The sequence below is a fragment of the Theropithecus gelada genome, chromosome 2 (assembly GCF_003255815.1).
Source record: "Theropithecus gelada isolate Dixy chromosome 2, Tgel_1.0, whole genome shotgun sequence".
Lineage (NCBI taxonomy): Eukaryota > Metazoa > Chordata > Mammalia > Primates > Cercopithecidae > Theropithecus > Theropithecus gelada.
The window spans coordinates 44576579-44603707 of NC_037669.1; the positions used below are offsets into that span (position 1 = coordinate 44576579).

Consider the following 27129-nt stretch of genomic DNA (forward strand, 5'->3'; position numbering starts at 1 on the left):
CTTTTTTTTTTTTTTTTTTTTTTTTTTGAGACGGAGTTTCGCTCTGTCGCCCAGGCTGGAGTGCAGTGGCCGGATCTCAGCTCACTACAAGCTCCGCCTCCCGGGTTCACGCCATTCTCCTGCCTCAGCCTCCCAAGTAGCTGGGACTACAGGCGCCCGCCACCTTGCCCGGCTAGTTTTTTTGTATTTTTTAGTAGAGACGGGGTTTCACCATATTAACCAGGATGGTCTCGATCTCCTGACCTCGTGATCCGCCCGTCTCGGCCTCCCAAAGTGCTGGGATTACAGGCTTGAGCCACCGCGCCCGGCCCTACAACCATCTTTTTTCCATCTTCTTCCCCCATATATATATTTTTTTTTCTTTTTTTTTTTCTTTTTTTGAGACAGTCTCTCACTCCGTCACCCAGGCTGGAGTGCAGTGGCAAGATCTTGGTTCACTGCAAATCTCCACCTCCTAGGTTCAAGTGATTCTCGTGCCTCAGCCTCCCGAGAAGCTGGGATTACAGGCGTATGCCACCACGCCTGGCTAATTTTTGTATTTTTAGTAGAGACAAGGTTTCAAGTGATCCACCCGCCTTGGCCTCCCAAAGTGCTGGGATTACAGGCGTGCACCACTGCGCCTGGCCTTTCCCATATATTTTCAACCCGCAGTTGGTTGGATCCATGGTTGTGGAGCCCGCAGATACAGTGGGCTGACTGTGTTACCGAACTGGGTTATCATCTCCTAAATACTTAATGCCCACAAAACGCTCCTCAGTGAGAGAGGCAGTGCTCTGGTGGGCCCGTTATTACTTTGACACATACAAGAGACAAGGATGTGATGATGGACCAGGGCCAGGCTCCTACTTACAGAGATGTGTGCAGGTATCTCAGAGCCCATCTTTGCTTCTGAGACCTCAAATAGAAAGGAAGTGTGGCCCTGTGTTGAGTCCTGTTGAGGTATGTACCTATCACAGTAGCAACATCCTTCCAATTGAGAAGTTCTCTGGGCCCCAGGTGTTCACCCACTTAAATAGTTGTTACAGTGCAAACTGATAAAAATGACATAATCGGTCAACCCTTGAAGTCATTCTTAAAGAATTGGACCTGTATGGCATTTGCCTGGCTCTCCCTCTGTAGTTCTCAGACCTTACAACTTTGTTACCTTAAACTCAATAAAACAAAACTCCAGTCTTCCCCTTCACATCAGCTTGTTCTCCTGTCTTGTGAGTTCCACTGACTGCCATCCTCCAAGTCTCCAAACCTGAGCCATCCTCGATTCTTGCATTGCTTTCCCACCTAGGCTGTCACAGTCTCATCTCTCCCGACCTCACCCCAGCCGCATCTATTCCACATCCCCCGGTCCCGCTCTCCTAGACCTTCTGCCTCTCGCTTTTACCATTCCATGGCTTCTGAATTAGACAAGAAGCCTTCTGTCTCCAGTCCCTCCTCCTAACCACTACAAGGTTACTGTTCCTCAAATGTGGCTCTCTGATGATAGAATCTGAATTTAAAGCTTTAAAGTTCATTCCATCCAGTTACTTTTCATGACCTTCAAAATTTGGTCCAGATTCACTGGCCTCACTTTCTAGACTTTTCATACCATGGCATGTCCCACCTCACAGACCTTTCTCATTTCCTCTTCCTCCAGGGAGACCCAAGGCCCTAGGCACTCTGACTACTTCCTGTTCCCCTCACCAGCACGTCACACTTGCTTCCTTCCTCCAGCCTAAGTGGCAGAGTCTGGCCACAGTTGTCTTCCGAAGCTCTTTGTCACCACCACCACCACACATATTACAGAGCCTTCTCTCTCTTTGCATAACCCTTGGCACCTCACATATGGCACCATTTTGTTTTTTGTATTTTCATTATTTAGGTAGATGTCTTAGTTCTCACACTGCCTTAAAATCAAGAGTAGTGTTTTTCTCGCTTATCCACATGATGCCTAACATAAGGCCTTGGGCCTAAGAGGCCTCCAAATCCTTGTGGAATTCCCAACGCTTAGAGTAACCACCTGCTCTTATCCCACAGCACTGCAATCACCCATTGAGTATCAGCGGAAAGAAAGGAGCACAGCCGTGATGAGGTCTCAACCTGCCAGGCTTCCCCAAGCCAGCCCCAGGCCCTACTCCTCTGTTCCTGTGGGCTCAGAGAAGCCCCCAAAGGGCTCCAGCTATAACCCACCTCTGCCTCCCCTGAAGATATCTACCTCCAATGGCAGTCCAGGGTTTGAATACCACCAGTCTGGGGACAAGTTCGAAGCCAGCAAGGTAAGTGACAACTCATTACTCCCACCCTTGTCACTATGAGGGCACAGCCTCAGGGGTTACTTTAGGAAGAGATAGAGTCTTGGTCTGTCACCCAGTCTGGAGTGCAGTGGCGTGATCTCAGCTCACTGCAACCTCTGCCTCCCAGGTTCAAGCGAATTCTCCTGTCTCCGCCTCCCGAGTAGCTGGGACTACAGGTGCCCCACCACACCCAGCTAATTTTTGTATTTTTAGTACAGATGGGGTTTCACCATGTTGGCCAGGCTGGTCTCAAATTCCTGGCCTCAAGCGATATGGCCACTTCAGCCTCTCACAGTGCTGGGATTACAGGCGTGAACCACTGCGCCCAGCCAGGAAGTGGCATCTTTGAATGCTTGCCAATTATTTTAGCAGGAACAGCCCACTAAGTACAGTCTAGTCTCAATTTTGTTTTTCTTTCCCCATAAATTGGGTGAGTTATACCAGTTTCCTCTAGCAATCATAAAAATGGATGATTTTTGCTAAATAGAATAGTTGCGGTGTGGATCATCTTCATCTAAAAGTCACTGCTATAGTGTTTGACATCTTAAAAAGAGATCACCCTTTCTAATGATGATCTGCCTTGAGCACCTACTGAAAGAAGTTCACAGTTCTTCACCATCCATTGGCTGATGTGGAAGGGAAGTCGATCATCAGTGTGAGAATGGGAGAAGTCTAACTTGGATTGAATGTTTGTCATAGATAATCCACAATTCAAACATCACCATGAGGCGAGTCAAAGACTCAAGCATAGATTTAGTCTACACAGCTATTTCGCCCCACAAGGTAGGTAGAACAGGAGAGAAATGGGAAAAGTGCTAGATTAGGAATCAGGCAAACCTGGTTTCTATTCCCAATTCTGCAACTCACTTGCTTTAGAACATTAGCAAGTTAGTTAACCTCATTAGGCCTCAGTTTTCTCTAGAACTCAGTGGCTCTATGAATAGGAACACTTACATTTTTTATCTACGTGTTCCAATTTTATAGTTTTATTTCTTCCCAAAATTATTAGTTTATATTGGTTATGTTAAAAAATAATTAGTGTCCAAGTTCAATCCTGTATTAGAGTAACTAGACCAATTTGTTCCATCATATCACCTGGAAATGATTTTCTACCTTAAAAAACAATCCTGCCTTTGGGAGTAAGTTGAAGGCACTTTGGCATTTTGTCAAACATATCGGGCCAGATGCGCTGGCTCACGCCTATAATCCCAGCGCTTTGGGAGGCCAAGGCAGGGGGATGGCTTGAACTTGAGAGCTCAAGACCAGCCTGGGCAACATAACAAGAACTTGTCTCTAATAAAACTTTAAAAAAAAAATTAGCCAGGCGTGGTAGCATGCACCTGTTGTCCCAGTGACTAAGGCAGGAGAATCACTTGAGCCTGGGAAGTCGAGGCTACAGTGAGCTATGACTCTGCCACTGCACTCTAGCCTAGGTGACATAGCAAGACCCTGTCTCAAAAACAGCCAAACAAAAAAAAAAGTATATATTGAATAATTTGTATGTATATCCTGTATGTATATACATACAGAATATGTATGTGTGTATATATAGAATATATATGTATGTTCTGAAGACTTTCTGACTCTTACCATGCTCTATGAGGCAGCCAGACCTCCTTGGAAAGTTACAAGTCTGTCTAGATGCAGCTGCCCTGATACAGACTCACATGAAAAGGTCATGGACAGCATCTCTTGTATTAATGAGTAAGGGAGGGTACCTGGTGCCTGCAGGAAGTTGGGTAAGGGTAGGTCATGGCCTTGCCTTTGAACTGGGCAGAGATAAGAGGGTCAGAATATAGAGTAAAGCCAATGCATTTTCAAAAAGAGAAAAATTTAATATCAAACAATCCATGTTCTTTTCATTGAAGAATTGTGACCCCTGACATGACCCTTATGCTGACCTCACTCTGCCCAGGTGCTTACATATCCCTATGCCAGTGCCAGGTTCTTCCTTTCACTTGTAAGAGAATGCTGGCAGGAAGGTTGTATGCTAGGAAGGGGCTTCCAGGTCGAAGGTGTGTTTGTACCTTTATGTGGGCTGGAGCCTATTCACCCTGGATGATAATATTGTTGAAACATTGCTATTAAAAAACATACTTTCAGAGCACCTTATTAATATTATGTCATTACTCAAGAGCGAATGCTGCCCGCTGCCTACCCTGCTAGTGGGAGATTTGGCCTTGAACCATTGGGTAGGGTGCCGAGCAAGCCCACGTGAACTAGCGTCCTTGTGTTTGTGCCCCTCTTACCCTTATGTCCCAGCAGAACGACCTGGGAGGCTGCAATGGGACCTCGTCCATGGCCGTGATCAAAGATTACTACGCACTGAAGGAGAATGAAATCTGTGTGAGCCAAGGTGAGGTGGTCCAGGTCCTCGCCGTCAACCAGCAGAACATGTGTCTGGTGTACCAGCCTGCCAGCGACCATTCCCCCGCCGCCGAGGGCTGGGTCCCAGGCAGCATCCTGGCGCCCCTCACCAAAGCCACAGCAGCAGAAAGTAGTGACGGGAGCATCAAGTAAGTGCCTCATTGGCTTCCCCGGGAGAGGAGTTTGAGGATTAAAAATATTCAGAAATAAACAAAAGAACACAAAAATGCAAACACACGGTAGGGAATTACTGCTGCTTATTCTCAACAGTGCCACGGAACCAGTGTTTGAGTGCTGGTACCATACACAGCATGGGGCATCCAGGCTGGAGTGGTCCAGTTTTTTTTGTTGGTGGTGGCAGTGTTTTTTCTTTCCTTTTGTTTTGTAATTTTCTGTTCATTTTTTCTCTTTTTTCCCCCCACCCATTAAGAAAAGAACCCTACTGAAACCCTAGGTGACAGAAGGTGTGCTTTCTGTTGCCACATTTGACCCACCACAGGACTCACTGGACTGGACTGCTATTTATATTGTATTAAGTAACTGATATATATATATATATATATATTTTTTTTTTTGATTGACACCAAAAAATTACCTTGGCACAAATGCCAAACCTGTGAAGGTCAGAGGCCCGCTGCTTCTCCCAAGAGGGAGGGAACTTTTTGGTTGTCTGTGGTAATTCCTCTGTACAGATTGTAACTTTTTAAAAATTCCCTTCGACCCCGTCACTTGAATATATGTTCATAGTAATTTGTAAGATACTTCTTTTCCTTATTTTGGTTGCAAAGACCCTTCCGAACACATTCCTGTATAAAGTATTTTGCACTATTTAAAGAAACCCATATGGATGAAGTCAGGTTGTGCAATATGATGGCGTCACAATGCTCATCGTTGTACCTGTCATGTAACTAATCAGTTTAAATGTACTATTTTAAATATGTAAAATAAATTTTCACCATGAGCATGTTTTAATGAAGTTAAAGACTAGTTGACCCTTTTTCCCCCCATTTCACTATTCTTGGACTTTCAAATGTGCAAACAATTCTTCTTTTCCTTTTCTTGTTTTTTTCCTTTTCTATATTTTAGGTTTTGGGTGAATGCATTGACATTTTTTTTTCCTACACAAAAAGTACTTTTGTTGCTAAAGTTCTGACCCTGGCCTTCCCTCCTAAACAGCCCCTGTTTATTTTCCCTAACCTCTGAGATGAGGGAAGGTACAGATTCGATGCTGTCTGACTGGTTCCCTGCAACTGGGCAGCCCTGAAGTGCTGATGTCAATGAATGACCAGAGTAGAAGGCAGTGTTTGGCTGGCATTCCCCGCTGCTTTCCATGCTGCATAGTGATCCATGGAAGACCATGGTGCAGGGGGCTCCCACGAGCTATCTGAGCAGTGGCACCAGCAGAACTGCACTGCTTTGGCCCTCTCTCTAGGACAGGGGATAGCAGCTACTGACATCCCCCTGGCCTCACTAGGTAACCACAGGCCCAACCAAAAATTCACAGTGGCCCCTAAGGCACAATAGCCCCCATGCATTTTATCCTAAGTACACTTGTTTTGGGTGCCTTTTAGGAAGCCTTGGGATAAAGGCCCTCGAAGCACTGAAGTTTTTATTAATCAGGGGACTTGCAGAGCTAACTCTTAATGATTTATCCTCTAAATATCCAGGTACTAAACACTTCTTCCTCCCTATCTTTGGTTCTGTTGGCCACTTATCCATACATTCCATGGGAGGGAAGATAAAAGGATGTCAGACCGAGCAAAAGAGAGCAGATTGAAATACATATGGGTCATTTTGATTTCTTGTCAGTCGCTCTTGCACAAGGGTTGGGGGTGTGTGTGGAGGGGAGCAGTGGACTGAAAGAGGTTGTCAGTATTTACCAGTGGAGGACACTCAGCACACCCTCCCCAAGGCCTGCCATAACCACAGGGGTCAGAATTCGTTGTGATGCCTACAGGACAAACGTCACTGAAACCCTGTGTCCACATCAGTCCCCGGGCTTGCAACCAAGAGATGGAAGCTCCCCAAACCATGATGACGAGTTCTTCTGGGAAGAAGAATATGAAACCAAGCCTGTCCTGCCATTTATACTACTCTGAGTCTTCCTTCCAAACATGAAATGTTATTGCTCATATTTCTAGTTTTTCACCAAGCATTTTAAATAACCCAGAGTTTAATAAATGTAGAAACACGCCCCTACATGGACACGCACGTACACAATGTGCTGCCTGCCCTGGGAGTCCTTTCAGCAGGGATCTCCCTGACTCGAGTTGTTCTCAGAAGGAGCCAGGGACATGGATTTTGGAGTAAAGTTATCAAAGTCTGAAGTTAACAGGCTGATGCCATCTAAGATTGCTTGGCTGGTTCTTACTCAGATTCATCAGTTGGAGCAAGGTGCTGGTATGCAGGGGACAGTAGACAGCCTGACTAGTTAGGAGATACAGGAGAAGGTCTGGGTTTTTTAAGGAGCCCACTTTCCCACAACATTCAAGCATATTACTACAATTGCTTTTTCCTGCTCAGAAGGTCGAACCTGTGTGTTAGGGGATAAATATTTTTGGAGCACCTTCCTCAACGTACCCTTAAAATCCTGATGTATGTGGAGCATTTTGGAGGAGATGCTCTGTATTTTGCAGCAGCTTCCTTCTTCCTAAATCTCCTCTGCCTCTCTCCCATAATGGAGGCTCATCTCATGGAGCCCTGTCTGCATAGGCCCACCTTTGACAGGGAGATACTGAAGGGAAGCCACATCTCACTTATTCCAGACAACAATTAGAACTTCTTTCAAGCTCTGTGACCTCACCTGAAACTGATGATGCCTGCTCAGGGTCACTGACACTGTTTGTGACTTGGCTTTTGGTATCTCTGTCTTTGAGATCTGATATTTACAGAATATAAGGGCTCTACTCTGAGCTTGTCTTCAGAGGTCTGTGAAGAAGTTGCTCCCAGGACCCTTTGTGGGAAGAAAGAAGTTAGGATGAAAGGCCTATTGAAAAGCCATTGCTGCTCTCACCTCCCTGGGAGTACACATTAGGTCTTATCCTAACAGGGAAGCTCTAGGACCTCTAGAGGCTGACAAAGCCATGTATTCACAAACACTGAGTGATATGGAGACTAGAGACCGAGAAACTCTTTGCCCTAAAATATCCAGATAAATGAGCGATGCTCCACTGTTTTTTAAGCAAATGCCTGCCCCAGAAAATCCTGTCTGATCAACATTATTTGGGAGTGGCCCCACCCAAATACAAATCATGAGGTAGAACTCTCAACATCATCCTTTTGGGTCTTTCTGTCTGGTCCTGGGAAAGTGTCAGTAGCATATACATTCTAGAATATACTTCCCTTGTCTTTCCTATTCTACTCCTCACCCCCTTTCTCACCCATCCACCATGCCCTTCACAAGAGGAATTCCTCGGTCCTGTGAGGCATCACGGGTATGGTATACAAACTCCCTTGTTAGAGTTTTTAGTCACCTAGGATTCATATTTTCTTCAAATGCTGCAGTCAACCTTGCACATCTACCAGGGGAGGTCAGAGTTCATCCTCGCTCACTTCCAGTTGGAGGTGAGGTCAGCTGCCAGCCCCCATTGGAGCTGGTGTGCAGGTTTGGGGCCTCTGAAGCCCGGGCTTGATGGAGCACCTCACCTGCTGACTCACCCAAGGGTGGTGAGCCCGCCCTCCACCTCACTGTCCCTGACCTGCCATTTTGATTGGTGCATTTTTTGGTACAACAGGAAGTCATGTTCATGGCATACTCTACGCATGAGAAAGCGGGCGGAAGTGGAGAACACGGGTAAAAATGAAGCCACAGGGTCTCGTAAACCCAAGGATATTCTGGGCAACAAAGTCTCTGTTAAAGTGAGTAAGGTATTCCGGAGCTGCGTCCCCACCTGTCATCCACTCCCACCCTGCAGCATTCTCACAAGCCAATTGGGTGGATGGGTTATTTTTTTTTTTTCCAGTATGGGGACCAGAAGGGAAGTAGTTTAGCAGGATTTTGCATGCAAGATCAATTTATTTTTTATCTTTTATTTCTCCTGGCAACTTCAATTCAAGTAAGTACCTTTTTTTTTCTTTTATACCTTTCTCTTTATACTGTGCAGATGTTTTACAGCAAAATTATCTGCAGCACTATTCTCTTAAAAATGCGAGATGCTTGATTCATATTAAATTTCTCAAAGCTGCCATTCGGTACCCTAGGTTTGAGAATACACACAGGTTTAAGCAATTAGGGATGCCTTCCAAACCCCCAGCCCTGTGAAGGCTGAGGTTTGGAATTTAAGGGCCACTGTGTCCTTAGTAAAGTTTCATTTCTTTTCCCCAGAGTTCAGACAACATCAACTTCAGGCCATTTTACTTGCCTTTCCCTATGCATGGACACAGTAGGGGGGCACATTGGTGAAGTTCAAATTATTTCTTTATAATAATCCATCTACTGCTTTGAACTCATGAATTCTAAGCCTGGCAGACTCTTATTTACCCCTGTCTTGAAACAATTTCATCTGCTTTCTTTAAATTGAACCCTCTGGAAAGATCTGCCTCTGGACAATGGAAACTAGACACTGATTATTATAGCACTAATTGTGCCTTAATGTGTGAACATCTACCTGGAACTTTGTTTCCCTTCCTTAGCAAAGTAAGAACAACTAAAACCCAGTCTAACTTCCTTCTTGGGGAAAAGAAATCGTATGCTCTCCTTCACTCTCATCTGGGAAGTCCAGCCTCACAGAAGACAACAGTTTAAATTCGACAAAACTCATGCTTCATTTTGTTTCCATTGCTGTTTCCCATGAGATAAGCAATTGTACACAACCCCAGCCTCCTCTCCCTGAAAAGAGCATGCTGCTGCCCCTGGTGATTCTCACTCCCACTTTAAAAATACCTGGTTTTTTCTGTGCCCGAGATCCTATCGCCCATGCTTCTCTGAAGTTCTCCTCTCTCTCTAGCAAAAGCTACTTGTGTTCTAACTGTGTTCTCTTTCTTCCCCCTTCCTCATGCTGCCAATCAAGGAGACGAACAGTTCCGAGGAATCAGAGTGTGATGATCTTGACCCTAATACTAGCATGGAGGTAGAAGCAGCTATTGTTGTCCTATTTCCTACAATGATTGCCTTTTTTGATGTGTTCTGTGACAGTGACCTTGCTAAAATGATCAGCCATTCAGAGATAAATTGTGATGTTGGGGCATCTCTGGGTATCCCATCCCAGCTGAAAAAGAAACAAACAAAAACATAATTCAGTTCAGCGTGGGTAGAAAACTCTACCTAGATTTTTTTTAAAAAACAAAAACTTGTTCTCTTGACTGCTTGCTAAGTATTTTCTTCTTTGGCAGGTTTGACGTTATGTAGAAAATATCCAATTTCATTATTTGAAACTTAGAACACATTTTTTCATGGAAAATAGCACTATAAAGAGTGGATGAGTCCCCGCTAAATGACAAGGACTCATTTTGGGTTTAGTTTCTCCCTCTTTTGTTTCCCCCTTCTCCGCTTCTTCTTTTTCTTTAGCCCTTTCTCCTCTCCATCTTGCTCTTCTACTGGGTTCTATTCCCCGCTCAGTGTTCCAGAAAAATAATGGGTGAAGTATGGCACCTGGTTGCTATGTAGAGCTGACTGATAGCAAATGAGGTATAATTGTAGCAACTTCAGAGCACACTTCAGCCCAGTGCTGGGCCCGTGAGCAGTGGCTCTGCCCACCGTGTGAAGGAAAAGCCCTGGGGAGGACCTGTCTCCTGGAGCCACGGCAGAGGCCTCTCCAGAGATGGTGAGATGGAAACCCTGCCCAGGGGACGTTTCTCGCACTCCAGGCTTACAGGGATGTGGGAGTGGAACCAACGCCTGTATCAACAAGAACATCCATTCCACTTGCAACTCCCAGTCTGTTGGGTTATAGAAACATGGCTCTTATGTGGCTTGCCACTGAGTGGCAACCATGATAAATTTACAAACCCTGGACAATGAGGGCAAACATGGAGCTGACTTTCCTTGCCATTTTATCATTCAGAGTAAATTGTAATGTTTTTCTCCAAATCTGTGCCTCCATCTCCAGTAATGGGTATAAGTTTAGAGATTTCTAAGTACAAAATAGACAACATTAAAAAAAAATTTTGTATAGTCCCAAACATTTTACTTAATTAGATGGACTTTTATTCTTATTCTAATTTAACCTAATCCCAAAGAAGTCCAGCACCATGTTGTTTCAGCCACCACAAAACCCAAGAGAGACCATGAGGCCTAAGAGCCAGTAAGTCAGCTGCAGAAGGAGTCAACTGAGTTGAATCAGGCCCAAGGCAAGCGGCTGACAGTGGGAGTTCTGCCAGGATAGAGTAGTCCCCCATGGATGTGGGTATTGCCACAGAGCTAAATCTGGTAGGTGTGGCTCAATACATACCCCGCTGTGGGAGAAAGTGGAGATGGCATTTGTAGCCTAAATGTATCTTAGAGAACAAGGAAGCCAGGGGAAATTTCAGGCTCTGTTTTACTTGCATTTCATAGGATAGACACCAGCTCTCCTGGAGTTCACACCTGTCAGCTTGTAGATACTGGATGGCACCTGTATCCCCAGACCTAAGTGTTGCCAGCATGTATTGTAGATGTCAGTTGCAAGTGGAGGAAGGCCAGACACAGGCAGGGGAAAAGCCAGGTATCTGTGTTCCAGGAAACAATTTAGGACCTTGTCCAGTTCTTGTGGACTGGGAGAAAAGAGTGGTGTTTCCACTCTGTAGGAAGAAATGGACATAGAGGGATATGGGACCAGGGGAGCAGCACACATTAAGAATATTAACTGAGGTCATCGAATGCCCCATTCTGCGCTTAGATAAAAAGCGTGTGTGTGCATGTACACATCTTAACTCTGCTTTGCTAACTGAACACATTTTAAAGGTTCTTATTCATCTAAGGCTTTTAGTCCTTTGCATGGGCTAAGTGAGATGGGTCCTCAGGAGGTGCTACAGAGTGCATGAGCAAAGACATTAGAATATTCATGCTGAACAGAGGAAAACCAAAAATTGTGTTGATGCATGTCTGAAAAGTTTTCAAATACAGTAGTTGAGGCACAAAGTTTCCTTTAGGCACAAACTTTCAAGTGACTGGAACCTCAAGGAGGCATGTTGTTGGAAGCTGCAATATCCCCAGTATGTGTGTATGTAGCCTTTATATATTCCATATACATCCTTCTAAATTTCAGTGATTCTCTTTTTTTTTTTGATGTGGAGTCTCTGTCACCCAGGCTGGAGTGCAGTGGTATGACCTTGGCTCACTGCAGCCTCCACTTCCCTGGCTCAAGGGATCTTCTACCTCAGCCCCCTGAGTACCTGGGACCACAGGTGCATGCCACCACGCCTGGCTAATTTTTGTATTTTTGGTAGAGACAGGGCTTCACCACGTTGCCCAGGCTTGTATTGAACTCCTGACCTCAAGTGATCCGCCTGCCTTGGCCTCCCAAAGTGCTGGGATTACAGGCGTGAGCCAATGCACCTGGCCTAAACTTCAGTCATTCTCTGAATGTGTTTCCAGCTTCAAATTAACTTTGAGCACATGAGCGAGTCCAGAGGGAAAGCAGGCATCTTGGCACTGCTAGTTTGGTATTTTCAGAAATAAGATATAGAAAGTCAACCTGTTCAACATGAGTTGAGAATTTTATCAAGGCATATGTAAGTAGAACCTGATTGTAATGTACACTGCAGAAGAAAATGATGAGGAGTGCATACTGAAGAAAGAGGCTACCTTAAAGATCCAAATTGAAATATAGGTGGGCAGGCCACCTCTTGAAGGCCTCTCACTATTAAAGTGGCCATTTGGGGCATCATTCCCAGACCCAACCTGGCCCCCAACCTCACCCTTGTCTTCTGAGCTTGATGCTGTAATGGACGTTGTCTCTCTGGGAGTGTGTCCATTACTCTTAGTGAGCTGAACCCTGTACTGAGGGTGCCTCTGTTCCTGGAACCCCAGCTGACATAATGGGAGCATGCACCCTGTGTGTTCACTCCATGCTAGATCTCCAGATGTGAAATCCCAGCCTGCTGACTGATTCCCTTTAACCTGAGGCCAGCCTGTTGATCCTAGACCTAGCAGTGCATAGGCTCTCATCTCCTGCCTGCATGGGAATCATGTCACCAAAACATTTTTCTCAATGAGTAGACCGAACGGTTCCTTTAAGGGCAGTTTCCTGGGGTCTTTACTTAAACACTGGCTGCTTGCTACCTTCAGGCTGGCATTTGTCCCACCATGGTGTTTTGGGGAGATATACAGGCACATCCTTGAAAGCTAATTAAGAGGAAAATGAAGCACCTTGAATCCTAGGAATCAGATTTACAAAGCTTTCCAAGAACACCCAATTAGGTAAAGGGAGGTAATTCTGCTCTAATGTTTACATCCTTTTCCTTCCCCTACTTGTGATTGTGAATGTTTTCAAGTACAACCGCCACTCCCAGCAGTACACGCCACACAGTGCCACCGCAAGATTGGCTCTAGGTCTGCGCCATCCCCTCGTGGCCAAGTCTCCTGCTGATCTGTGACCATACCTCATGGAGAACTGTTCTAAAGATGACGAGTATCATCCATAGTTCAGCTTACTTATTTACCTTGCACTGATTAAACTTTGGGGTGGGGGTGAAAGGGGGGCATCACACATGAAAGAGACGTTTCCACATGGAAGAAGAGTCAAACCAAGCTGAAAACCAAACACAAGGATGCCTTAGGAACAGATTAATAGTAACGCATTTTTTTCCAGTAAGGTTAGACTGCCGAGTGCCTTTTGCAGGGCTGAGAACCACATGCCCAACCATCACCTTTTTCAGTTCTGTCTCTACCCCGGTGTCTGCACTGACACCCCAGGCTGGAGCCAGGCTCGCATGTTCAGGGTCAGCATCTGGCCTATACTACATTTTTCTTAGGACCCAGGCGAGGCAAGTTTCCACCTCTGAAAAGTTGTCTGAGAACTGTGTCAATGCTCGCTTGTGTTTTTGCACCTGCCCCCAAGCCCCAGCATTGCCACCTGCCTACATCACAGGATGGGATTGAAAGTCCTGAACTAGCCTCCCTGACTAGGGCCTTCAAGGATAAGGATTCTCAGCCCAGGTTTTACACCAAACTCAAGTAATTACATGCGTTTCAACTAAAACAAAACAAAACCCAATACTTCTTGTAGCAGAGAAAGTCAGTTCATCAGAGTAAGAGGTTGTCATCATTCCAAAAAGACTGCCTCTGCCCCAGCCATTCAACGCGCCACTGACCTCATCCACAACACAGACTAAGTGCAAACGTTATCCTCAGTCATATACCAGCCACCAGATATTTAGCTTAGGGGTTAAAAACAGTGTTGGGATCTTCTGGGAGAGGGCTCTGAAAGATGAGAGAGAGAAAGCACTTGGAAAGGTGAAGCTGATTTTGGATGAAATTTCCCATTGGAGTAAGAATCACATTTTCAGAAGCAACAGAACCTTGGAAACATTTAGTTAACCTCTTCATTTATTTTTTATTTTTATTTTTTGTAGTAAAATATACATAAAAATTTACCATTTTAACCATTTTTGAATGTGCGATTCAATGGCATTAAGTCCCTTCACAATGTTGTACCACCATCACCACTATCCATTTCCAGAATGTTTTCATCATCGCCAACAGAAATTCTTTAGTGAACTCACTAAACTCCCTATTCCTCTCCATCCCTGCAGCCCCTTCACCTTTAACAGAGCCACAGGAACTTGTCCTTTTCTGTTTGAAAACTGAAAGATGCTCTAGTTTCTGAGGCAGCTTCTGGTTTTTCTGGTTGCTATTCCCCCACCTACACCATCCTGCGGCAACTTGGTGTCCCATCTCCAGGTTGGTTTTAATCTAAAACACAGATCCTGGCAGACGAGAAGACCTAACTCCTAGTGCCAATTTTTGTGTATAAGTGTGTTTTTCCATTTTCCAGCTCAATAAAAAGGAATATCATTTCTGCCCATCTTGACTTTCCAAGGCTGAAGTGTAATTTAAACAAAAACCACAAAGGCAGTATCACATGGAAAACTGGAACAGGAGTCAAAAACCTGGATTTTAGTTTGGATACCGCCAGCTATGTGACTGCGGGCCAGTTAGCCTTTCTGAGCCCCAAGTTCCTCTGGAAAGTTGCACAGCTCCAAGTGTACAGGTGTTTATACAGTGATGTGTAACCCTTTGAGCACCATGGAAATCTAAGGTGTGCTAACAAAGGACTTTGCTCTCCAGCACTTCCGACTTTGAAAACATTGAGATCCCAGCAGAAGAGGACGTGGAAGATTCTGTGCCTTGGCCAGAAATTCACTTTTCAGGGGGTGTGGCGCGAATGGCCTGGGCAGATTTCCTCCTGAGACTCAACTGGAGTGTCCACTCCTGGCTCTGGGAAGTTTGAGCGGCCAGAGCTGGCCCTTTTTTCCTCCCCTGAACCCACAATTCCCTGGCCTACCTTTCATGTCCTCAGATCTGAAGAGCCAGCCTGCTCCCCGCACCTCCTTCCCCCCAACTACCACATCAGCTACTCTGGCCTCCCTATCCTAGCGCTTCAAAATAACCCGGCCAGACAGATTGAAGGAAACTTTTACACCCCCAGCCAGGTGGCCGACCTCCTGGCATCCCCAGTGTGTCCGCCTGCTTCTGCATTTTATAAAAAGAATTTTTTCATGAAAAGAACCCTTTGGATGAAAAGAAAGTGAAGCGTTGCATTCCTGTCATTTTATTTTTACAAAATATTTTCTTTGTAATGTATCTGAAGGGTGTGGCTTGAAGACTTCCTGCCTGGCTTTGTTCTGACTGTCCATGCAGACTGATTTATATTCCGCCACCAAGAGATGGCAGCTGAGCTTAGTGGCTGCTTCCCTCTCCTGGGAGAATTATGAGAAGATCATCCACAGCAGATTCACATCTATTAGGCTTTTTGTTCCTTGCAACTGCCCTGTGAAGTAAGCAGGGTGGAGTTTCTCACCCTCCTGGTGGAAACAGGTTCAGGGAGGTCAAGGTCGTGCAGCTAATAAAAAGAGCAGGTCTTGATGGTGGTGCTTGGAGAGACCAAACTTAGCATGTGCTATAGAGGACATCTACTCTCTATGGCTTAAGTACTTTCTTAACAAGGGTCAGGCTCAGGCCCTCTTTTGTTGCACATCTGTTTTAGGAGGAGAATTTCTTCAATAACTTTTCAAATCTCTTGACTATCGGGATAATTACTTGGCCTCGCCCATGCCCTTTCTCAATGACTCAAGAGCCCAGCCAGAGCAACCAAGAAAGGAAGTTCAATTACATGAGTTGGAAATGTCTGAACTGGTTTCTCAGACCAACACAGTCACTCAGCATGCCCTGTCATGCATGTTCCATGGCACCCTCACCCTAGACTGGGGGCCTAACCCGTTTCATTTATGTTGTACACTAATGAGATTACAAGGTACCATTGACCCAGAAGTTCCTCTAAGAGCCTGCTATTGAAGAAGCAAAGACCATCACCCCCCAAACCCACCCCCATGCTGTCAAAGTTCACTCAATGTGAGTTCCTAGTCAGTTCAATTTCACACAATTTGATTAACACAAGGCATTGCAATGATTATTATGGAAGGCTAAAGAACAATGTAAGATTGATTCCCATGCTTAAGAAGCATAAGGAGGCAGGTATAATTAAATGTCCATATTACATAGCAAACCTTAAAACCTGCTCTAACAGTCATGGTGAGGGACTGATTAATCCTGCCTGGAGCCATTTATTCATTCTGTGGATATTTATGCACCCACTTAGGCACTGGGCTCACAATAATAATAGCTACTACTTAGCAGACTTTCCTGTGTAACTGGCTCTGTGTTGAGCTCCCAACAACATCATCACATAGGTACTATTTGCGTTATTCCCACTTTATAGATGAGAAAACTGGAGCGCGGTGAGGTTAAGTGACTTTCCCAAGGCTGTGTATTCTTAGGTAGCCTGTCTCCCAGGGAGCCTATGAGTGTGGTCATTGATTCACTGGGAGGCTGTGTGGGTTGGATAAACTAATAGGATGTGGGCAGTCTTAGAGAAGGCAGAGGGTGAGGAGAGAGCATGAACAAAAGCCCTGAGGTGGGGAGTACCTAGCACATGCCGAGCAGGTATATGGTCTTGGTACCTGGGGTTAGTTATGTAGGAAGAGCTGTAGGAAATAAAGCCTGGCAGATGGGTTGAGACCAGACAGACAGCAAAGGCGTAGAAGGACGTGCTAGGAAGCCAGGACTTGATCCGTGGACTGCAAGGAACAGTAGTAGGTTTTAAGTAGTCCATATGATTCATCCTGTGCTTTGGGAGAGTAACCAGCACCTATGCAAATGCTGGTGGGATTTTTTTTTTTTTTTTTTTTTTCAAGACAGAGTCTTGCTCTGTCACCCGGGCTGGAGTGCAGTGGCATGATCTCGGCTCACTGCAGCCTCAAGTGACCCTCCCACCCGCAGCCTCCTGAGTACCTGAGACTACAGGCATGCGCCACCATGGCCAGCTAATTTTTAAATTTTTTTTAGAGGTGGGTTCTCCCTGTGTTGTCCAGGCTGGTCTCGAACTCCTGGCCTCCAGTGATCCTCCTGCCTCAGCCTCCCAAAGTGCTGGGATTATAGGCATGAGCCATGGCACCAAGTCCTCAGAACAAATGTTAATCTGTTACATAGCTCCAAAGACTCTGAGAAGTTTAGGGGATTGGGGCATAATCAGGGCCAAATCATTAAGGGAGGAGACTCCAAAACACTCAGACGTAAAGACATTGTCCAAAGTCAAGGTCACGGCTGTAGGTTGGAAATGTGATTTATAAAGAAGAAGTTGTAACTCCACCGCTGCGTCCTCCTTGGCCCCCGACCTCCAGTCCCTTCCTAACTGACTCCTAGGCTGCCAAGAGCACCTGGAGACCAGTGCATACACAGCAATGCACCCCCATTTTGGTCCTTTGCAACCAACTATCCTGTGAGATGGGTGATAGATGCTTTCATTATTCTATTAAAAGCCGTATTTTCATCCTTTTTATTTTGAGGGCACACTAAATGTTCTCTAACCAAAATATTGAGGGGTAAAGGGGAGATATTTGGACTAGAAATATTCATAAATCAATGTACTTGACACATGGACACATATCGAGACCTGTACCCCAAAATTAATGATTATACTTTTTTTGGAAAAACATATGGAACTCTTTTACAAAAATTGATCATGCGTGCTACTTATAAAGCAAACCTCAGCAAAAACCAAGGAATCAATATCATACAGACCAAGTTCTCCAGGCACAATGCAATTAAGTTAGAAATCAGCAACAAAAGGATATTTTTAAAAATCTCACGTGTTTGGAAATGTAAAAACATACTCATTACAACTGGGTAAAGGAAAAAATCATAGTTGAAGAAAAACACTTAGAACTGAATGATAATGAAAATACTTGAGGAGTAAGGCATGAGTTGAAAGAGACAAGTCTATCACTGTTTGAGATTATGTTGCATTTACATTTTTTTTTTAATTACAGCTTGTCTTACGCTCATTTAGAAAAGAACAGAGGAGGCCGTGTGTGGTGGCTCACACCTGTAATCCCAGCGCATTGGGAGGCCACAGGTGGGAGGATTGCTTGAGGTCCAGAGTTCAAGACCAGCTGGGCAACATGGCAAGACCCCATCTCTACAAAGAATAGAAAAAAATTTGTTAGGTGTGGCTGTGTGCACCTGTAGTCCCAGCTCCTCAGGGAGTCTGAGGCAGGGGGATCACTTGAGCCTAGGAATTTGCAACTGCAGTGAATGGTAATCATGCATGAGCAACAGCGTGAGACCCTTTCAAAAGTAAATAAATAAATAAATAAATAAATAAATAAATAAATAATAAGCAGAGGTAGGAATATTTTCTAAAAATTTAGAAATTCGAGTCCAAACAAAAGAGAAAGAAATTCGAGTCCAGTTTGGCCAGATTGAAAACACAAAGGGTAAAACCTTCAAACCATAATATTGTACCTAAATTCTTAAAATTGTTTTTCTTATATCTTTATTTTATTGCCAGATCTCATCATCTAAAATTCCTTTCCTGCCTACTCTGAATACAGGTTCACATGAAACAAGTGTAAAAGGAATAGAAAAAGGAAACAATATAGAAATACATTCTGGGCAGCTGTCAGTTGGGTTTAGGGCATTTGGTTTATGTCTATTTGACCGTTTTTATTCCTTCAGTGTTCTCAATACGTAGTTCTGAGCTATGTTTTGTAACTGTGATGAGGAATTTGGAAAAAATGGGGGTGGAGGTCTTTTTCTTCTGGAGTCGGTTAACAACTCATTTTCTAGACAGAATTTCACCCTCAGTCTTAAGTCTTAGAGTCACTCAGACATTGGCTAACAAGGAAAATAGATGCAAGATTTCCTCAAAGCTCAGCTTATGGTACTCAATGCTGGTTGATATTACCTGTAACTCTTTCCTCTTACCTCACTGCCCTGCCATTTTGAAGAAAAAACAATAAAATTATTGGATTTCTCTCCAGAAGGAAACTAAGTTGCTGATGGATGACATTGTGGTAGTTCTTGTTCTCGCCTGGGAGGAAGCGCTGCCACCTGCCGCCCTCTGCTGGTCAAATAAAACCAGCTTTAGGAACCTATAGGTCTTTCCCATGGTGTCTACACCAGCCCTGTCCTACTGGCTTGGCCCAGCATTCTCTTGTGCCGTCTCACAGAGGGAGAACGTGTGCATTTTATGTGAATAATGTCATCTTTCCTCCACGACCACTATTTCATCAATGTTTTTTTTTTTTAATTTTTTTGAGGCAGGGTCTCACTCTGTTGCCCAGAGTACCGTGGCGCTTTCCTGGCTTGCTGCAGCCTCAACTTCCTGGGCTCAGGCAATCCTCCCACCTCAGCTTCCCGAGGAGCTGTGCACCACCACACCTAGCTCATTTGTTTTTTATTTTTTAGTAAAGATGAGGTCTCACTATGTTGCCCAGGCTGGCCTTGAACTAAGCTCAAGTGAGCCTCCTGCCTCAGCCTCCCAAACTGCTGGGATTACAGGCGTGAGCAACCATACCCAGCTCACGACCACTATTTTGGATTCCAACTCTCTCCTCCGTCCCATCTATCACTTTACATTGACTCCAACTTGTTTCTAAGGAAGGAAAACATTATATTTCAAAAAAAAAAAATGTGCAGCTTATTATAAAGCCCTCAGGATCCTACACACACCTGCAATGACCACTAGACAAGGTGGTCAGGAAGCCTAATTTCTAGTCTACTAATTGAGTGACCTCAGTTAATTTCATTCAACAAATATTAATTTTTCTGCTACGTGCAAGACTCACAGCAAGAAAAAATTATGATTGATGGTGCATAAAACATGAGAAAGTGTTACTACCTTTAAAAGCTTCACAAGTCTGGTAGGGCAAATACAGTTCAGTACGACGTTATGGTACATGGCAGCTCATGGTCAGAGACGTAGAGGTACCAGCCCCTAGAAGAGTGCAGAGGAGGAAGATCACTATTGGCCTACATCTCCAACATTGACTGACTCATTAGGTTCCCAAGCAAGTTCATGACAGGACATTTTCTCAGTTCTCCTCCCCAAAATTAGGATCCTACCACTTTAACTTTTCATTGATTTGACAAATATCAACAGAGCACATATGTGCCAGGTATCATGCTAAGCTTGGAGGCAATAATAGCAGAACAATATGACCCATTAGAATTCAAAGAGAAAATAAAAAATTTAAGAATATAAATAAAAAGTAATAATAAATAAAAGAATATGGTCCTTGTCCTCATGGGCCCTGCAGTCCACAGGGAGCCATAGACAAATACATTGGTAATTAGTCTACTGTGTGAGAAGGGTGTCCTCCTCCAGTTCGTACTCTGATTTGCTTCAAAGTAGAAAGAGAAAAAATGAGGGAGGAATCTTCTATGGCCATAGTCCAGAGTCAAAGTAAGAAACAAAACATTAGTGTGGACCTTGCCCAGGCTCTTGGTCCTTGCTGGAGGATTTTAAAGTAGAGGACTGAGTAGAAACAGGAGAGAGAGAGGTGGAGAGCAAAGACAAGCAGGTAGGCCTTTGATGTCAATGACAAAGTTTCACAATGCTTTTCCCAAGACCCTCCCACTTTGCTGAATGCTATGATGGAATGAGCACTGGAATAAAATTCAAGAGCTCTCGGAGCCACTTCTCTGTCACTGTGAGCTTAACAGTTCACTTCCCTATCTCACCTAGGAAATGGTGATGAATAACATTTGCTCTGCACTTCCTCCAGGGTTTTGGAGGAGCACATGAAGGAGTTTGTGAGTAGCTTATGGGAACCACATAATGCTACCCAAATCAGTGATGCTATTACCATTATCAGCCACACCTTTTGTCAAGGTGGGCTCTCCTCACCTGGGCCAGCCAAAAGGCAGAAGAATGAAGACCAAAGACTTTCATGAGTCCCTTCCAGATGGAGAACCTGTAATTAAGACTTATTGGCAATCTTTCTCTCCAATGTCTCTGCTAAGGACTACCCTCAAATTAGGAATATTTGCTTTTGTTTGGACACGGTGGCTCACACCAGTAATCCCAGCACTTTGGGAGGCCAAGGCGGGCGGATCACTTGAGGTCAGGAGTTTGAGACCAGCCTGGCCAACATGGTGAAACCCCGTCTCTACTAAAAATACAAAAAATTGGCCGGGTATGGTGGCATGTGCCTGTAATCCCAACTACTCAGGAGTCTGAGGCACGAGAATGACTTGAACCTAGGAGGCAGAGGTTGCAGTGAGCTGAGATCATGCCACTGCACTACAGTCTGGTTGACAGAGCGAGACGCTGTCTCAAAAAAGGATTTTTTTTTTTTGTGGGGGGGGGACAGGGTTTCCCTCTGTCGCCCAGACTGGAGTGCAGTGGTGTAATCATGGCTCACTGCAGCCTCAACCTCCTGGTTTCAAGTGATCATCCCACCTCAGTCTCTAAAGTAGCTAGGACTATGCCCAGCTAATTTTAAAAAATTTTTGTAGTGACACCATGTTGCTCAGGCTGGTCTCGAACCCCTGGTCTCAAGCAATCCTCCCACCTTGACCTCTCAAAGTTCTGGGATTACAGGCATAAGCCACTGCACCTGGCCAATATTTGCATTGTATTTATTTTATTTTGAGAGAGGGTCTCACTCTGTCACCCAGGCTGGAGTGCAGTGGCATGATCTTGGCTCACTGCAACCTCTGCCTTCCAGGTTCAAGCGATTCTTGTGCCTCAGTCTCCCTAGTAGCTGGGATTACAGACACCTGCCACCACGCCTGGCTAATTTTTGTATTTTTAGTCAAAACGGGGTTTCGCCATGTTGATCAGGCTGGTCTTGAACTCTTGACCTCAAGTGATCCACCCACCTCAGCCTCCGAAAGTGCTAGGATTACAGGTGTGAGCCACTGTGCCCAGACAATATTTGCTTTTTTAAACAGTGTGTCTGTTTAGTAATATACTTAGCTCGGTTAGGGTTCTGTGATGAAAAAGAATAAGGCAAGAAGTTCTTTAAGCAGCACTTTGGGTCGTTTTCTTATAAAAGTGTAGGTTTTATAAGTACCACACTGTAGGTTTATGAAACCCTACTTAAAATTGTATAGCATATAATCCTGCTACTTGTGCCTTCCATTTTGTCAGCTTTCTTCTCTGTGAGACCCCTGGCATGGACTCCATGCCCTGCTTGCTTGTGGATTCCCATCATGATGGGAAACACAGGCCACTGGACAAAGTTAGCAGTATTATCAAATCATTTCCACCCTAGAGTCCTTCTGATAGAGTGGGGGCAGGCAGCATGGGGGACAGTGTAACGTTCCATGTTTGTTGAAAGCTGGTCATTAACATCTGTCAGACACTGCATCAAATGCAGATGTTGTTGAATTCCATCTTTCCCACTAGACTGTTGGCCCACTGAGGGTAGCGAGCATGCCGCCCTTACTCCCTGCCCGGTCACTACCACCTCACCAAGGGTCAACTCAGTACCTCTTCATCAAATAAATTGAGTCCTTACATCAAATAACCCTTCCAGATGGGCATTTTTATCCCCAATGTATAGCCAAAACTGAGACAGGAGTTGCTTAAGAACGTTGTCCAAGGCAAGAGAGAGTGTCTGGCCTTGAGTCTGGATACTACATGCTCTGTCTGCTCCCCAAGCTTACATTCTTCTGCACAGCGTGCTACTAAGAATGTCCTCTCTCAGAAGCTATGGATTATGTTATTTTTAAATCATTTTCTAAAAAGTTTGCATCCATCTGTGTTTCCCAACAGGCTCTAGTCAAGTATTATTAGTCATATGCCCAGAACTAAGTATTTTGGGTGTATGACTAATAACATTGGTCCTCTTGGTCCTATTCTGAGATTCTATTTATGAAACAGACCTAAGTTCTTGGAAGGTGTGAAATGAAGTCAAAGGTCAAATATGTATTCACCAGCATTTATTAAATACGCATTATGTGACAGACCCTGGGCTAGGGCCCTGAGGTACAAAGGTGAATGACAAATGGTTCCTGTCTTTAAAGAGCTTATAGACTAATAGGTCTGACTGTGCCATTTTTTCCCTTCAAAAATAATTCTTAAGAATGTGAAGCCGGGCACGGTGGATCATGCCTGTAATCTCAGCACTTTGGGGGGCCGAGGCAGGCGGATCACCTGAGGTCAGGAGTTCGAGACCAGCCTGACCAATGTGGCAAAACCCCATCTCTACTAAAAATACAGAATTAGCCGGGCATGGTGGTGCATGCCTGTAATCCCAGCTACTCAGGAGACTGAGGCAGGAGAATCACTTGCACCCGGGAGGCAGAAGTTGCAGTGAGTTGAGATCGCACCATTGCACTCTAGCCTGGGCAACAAGAGTGAAACTCCATCTCAAAAAAATAAATAAAATAAAATAAAGTGATGCAGAATATTTGGGAAGCCCACATGAGAAAGAAAGGAAGCAATAGTCACCCCAAATTAAGATGCTTTATAAATCCCAAGGGCAGAGCCTATGTCTTAGTATTTCTTTATCCACAAAACTGTACACAGATCTTAGAGTAGAAGACGAATTCAGTTAATGTTTTTTGAATGAGGAGAAAGCCACCCTTAAACCTACCACCCTGAGATAACCACTGTTAACATTTAGAAAATATTCCTAGCCTTCTTTTCTTTGACTGTCAAATGACTGACTGGGATGCCATTCTCCCTGCCTTAACCAAACCAGGAAGAGAAATGCTTGGCCTCTTTAGCGCCCCCTACAGGTGATGCAGTGCTGCTCGTGGTTGATTTAATGAGTGGAGCAACCCTTCCCCATGGGCAATCCTTCCCCATGCCATGCCTCGAAACATTTTCACACAGAGGACTCTTTTAGGTGTGGGAGATGCAGTAGGTTCTACCAGATGTTCTCATCCACTCCCCCACCCCTCCCCAGAAAAGCCTCCGGGGCAGGAAGTTGGTTTACCAAGATCAGTTCACTGCGATACAGGGGGACTTTCATCAGGTTCATCAAACAAGGCTGCATGTTGATTCACTTTAGAGAGTTAAAAAAAAAAATCCCAATGCCCAGGCCCCACTTCACACCAATTAAACAGAATCTCTAGGCATGAGGCCCAGGCATTAGCCTCTTGTGTGTTTAAGGCTGCCCAGGTCAGGCGTTGAGAACGACTAATTTAAAGACAGGCTAAGCAGAGGTGTAAGTGGTCTTTTGAGACTAGCAGAGGGCATTGCAGTGGCCAGAGTTGGGGCGCTCAGCCCAGAATTTGGCATCACAAGGGTTTTCTGCAGCCTACTTTGTGCAAAACCTGGGTGGTAGAAGCGGGCACTTGATTTGCAAAGGGGAACGCAAAGAGGGATATAAATGTCTTTCTTCCAAAGGGTTTATATGGATTCCTCTGTAGGGGAAGACACACAGAAACCATGCATGTTCACAAAGATATGCATACATACAGGGAAGTAAATGCAAAGGCCCCAGTTGGGCTATTTTGTAAGGCATGTGAGTTTTCTGGCTTCATGATAAAGGAAAGAAGAATTTTGCCAAATAAACTATTAAAGATAAGCCACTTTAATAACAGGCTGCTTAGCTGAAGGAAGATTATTAAAATGAGATCATCTTTATTTAAATAGGTATTGAGTACCTGTTATTTGCCAGGCGTTGTGCTAAGCTCTTGATATATATGATTTCATTTAATCTTTGTGATAACACTTTACACTAGGTATTATTTATCCCCATATTATAGTGGAGCATCAGTTATTATGTAATTAACATACAATCACATTAAACAAAACAGGTGGCCTCAGCCTGTCTCCAAAGTCTGTGCTTTTGTTAAACAATGCCAGGCTGTACAATCTGGACTTGCATGATTAGTGGCAATACAAAAGATGTGGGGGAAAGTGACCATCTTCTCAAGAAGAGGTAGCTTTCCAGAATGGCTAGTTGGCTAAAATGTTTTCCCTACTGTGAACTCTCCAAAGTGTCCTGAGGCAGGCAGCATGGTATATACCAAGAGCCCCAGCAGTTCCTCCCTTGAACCAGCCTTGTGACCAGAGATCGTCAGCTTAGTCACTTAGTATTCATTTTCTCACCTATGAAGCAGAAAGGGTTAGAATGGTTGGGTCAGTGGCTTCAAGTTGCCCCATGCAGGCCTGGGCTATAGGAGATCATGCTTGAGAAAGAAGAGATAGATAGGACTTCTCTTATTCCCCTTCATCCAGAGAAACTCTGCGTTTAGCTGCCTGAAGAGTCGTTTCCCCTGCCTGGGGATGGGCGAAGGGTAAAGGGAGGACATTTGGAAGGAATCCACTGTGTTAGTGAATTTCAATGACCCTTCCAGTTTGATAGGTCTCAGGTTCTCTATTTTTCAGTTTATGATGCTGGGAAGAATCAGTGCCACCGCGTTGCTTGAGCGCATAATGACCAGGAGAGCGGGTTTTCTGCCTGTGAAGGGAAGAAAAGCAACTGAGAAGAGGGAGGACAGAAAGACCTCTGCTAGCACAGCTCCAAGTTACAATAAACCTGCCAGGGGCTGCACGCTGCCAGGCAGGAATGTGAACAACTGGATGAGATGGAGTAAACCAAGTGCCAATTGTTGCTAAAGAGAGGTTTTACTAATGTGACAGTAATACAGTCACAACACAATGGGAAGTTGGGCTCCAGGCCTCATCTCCCTAAATTGTACTTTGTTTTTATTCAATAGGGTGAAGCCCCTTATTCTCTTTTAGTAGTTTAGGATTCAAGCAATTTTCTGTTTCTTTTTGTTTTTCAGATCTTAAATCCAAATTTCATCCAAGAAGGTGAGTTAAAAAGCATTACAATTGGAAACGGAGATTGGTTAAATAAACTATAGTTAATCCAGCGTTAAAGCACTGGCTGTAAGCAATGGTGATATAGTTCTGTATCAATGGACGAGGAAAGAGGTTTATGATAAACTATTAGATGAAAAGACTAAAGTTTGCAATATGTATAATGGGATCCAATTTTTATAAGAAGTCTGTTTATATAAAGCCCAAAAGGGTATATACCAGAATGTGCACAGTAATTATCTCTGGATTATGACATTATGGAGCTTTTCTTTCTTTCTGTTTATGTTTCCTATTTTTCTACAATAAATAGTTATTACTCTTAAACACTTTTTAAAGAGACCCAGATGACTCTGCGGTGTTATGCTGAAGGTTATTTGAATCATTATGTGACACGGGTGGGAAATGAGAGTGGTGTGTTTAAAAAAATGGCTGTTTTATTCTAAGTTTGCTCTGAATGATGTGAATATATGTTGATTTGATCATAGTGGCCCCAGAATTCCTTGTGCCCTTGGTGGATGTCACCTGCTTGCTTGGGGACACAGTGGTACTGCAGTGCAAAGTCTGTGGGCGGCCAAAGCCCACCATCACTTGGAAGGGTCCAGACCAGAACATCCTTGACACTGACAACAGCTCAGCCACATACACCGTCTCCTCTTGGTAAGCTGATTGCCCTAACATCAGCACCAGCAGCCCCTTAGCACAGCACTGAGAGGCTGAATCTGGGGTGCAACTTCTGCTCTGGCGACTGGGCTCTGCAAGAAAATAGCTGCCCTGGAGCCTGTTCTAGGGCAAACACTTGGCCTTGATTAGAGGGAGACTGAGGAGACTCAATGCTGCAAGTGTTAGTCACAGCCTCTGCCACTCACGCTGCAGCCTGATGGACACACCTGCGGCAGCACCAGCACGCATTTCCCACGGTGCTCAGCACCACGTCGACATACCTGGGACGAACAGAATGGTTTGTAAAGACTGTGCTCTGGACCCACATTCAACAAACAGGGAAAACATAAACCTTTATGTCTCAGGTCAAGCACGCACCATACTTATGAAGAGCTTTTACAGTCACTGCCTTACATTCACCCTGGTAGATGATCTTTCCCTACAGATCCCCAAGTAAATCTCTAAGTCAGAAGATTTAGACTTCTGATTAAGTGGCAAAGGCTCCAGACCTGTAGTAAAAATGTAATCCTCACATCCGGACATCCTGACATTTTTTGTGTCCTTCAGGATACTGTGAAACAGTGAGATGTTTAATTCCTTACCTAAGAACAATGTTATTAGAAAAA

The 27129-nt window shown here is 44.5% G+C and overlaps 1 protein-coding gene across 11 annotated transcripts in view; it reads left to right on the forward strand.

The window, feature by feature from the left end:
- The window catches only part of KALRN (kalirin RhoGEF kinase), a 638197-nt gene that overhangs the window by 584210 nt on the left and 26858 nt on the right, over positions 1-27129 (forward strand). For 4 of the 11 annotated variants that reach the window (XM_025374823.1, XM_025374834.1, XM_025374831.1 and 1 more), the window contains 2 exons: positions 2011-2249; positions 4533-5610. In XM_025374823.1, the coding sequence (XP_025230608.1) occupies positions 2011-2249; positions 4533-4787 (494 nt within the window). In that variant the 3' untranslated portion in view covers positions 4788-5610. Of the gene's footprint in view, positions 1-2010; positions 2250-4529; positions 5611-8368; positions 8493-9643; positions 9704-25806; positions 25835-26328; positions 26501-27129 lie in introns of those variants that run through there. The other 7 variants (XM_025374819.1, XM_025374821.1, XM_025374829.1 and 4 more) reach the window with 3 other exon arrangements.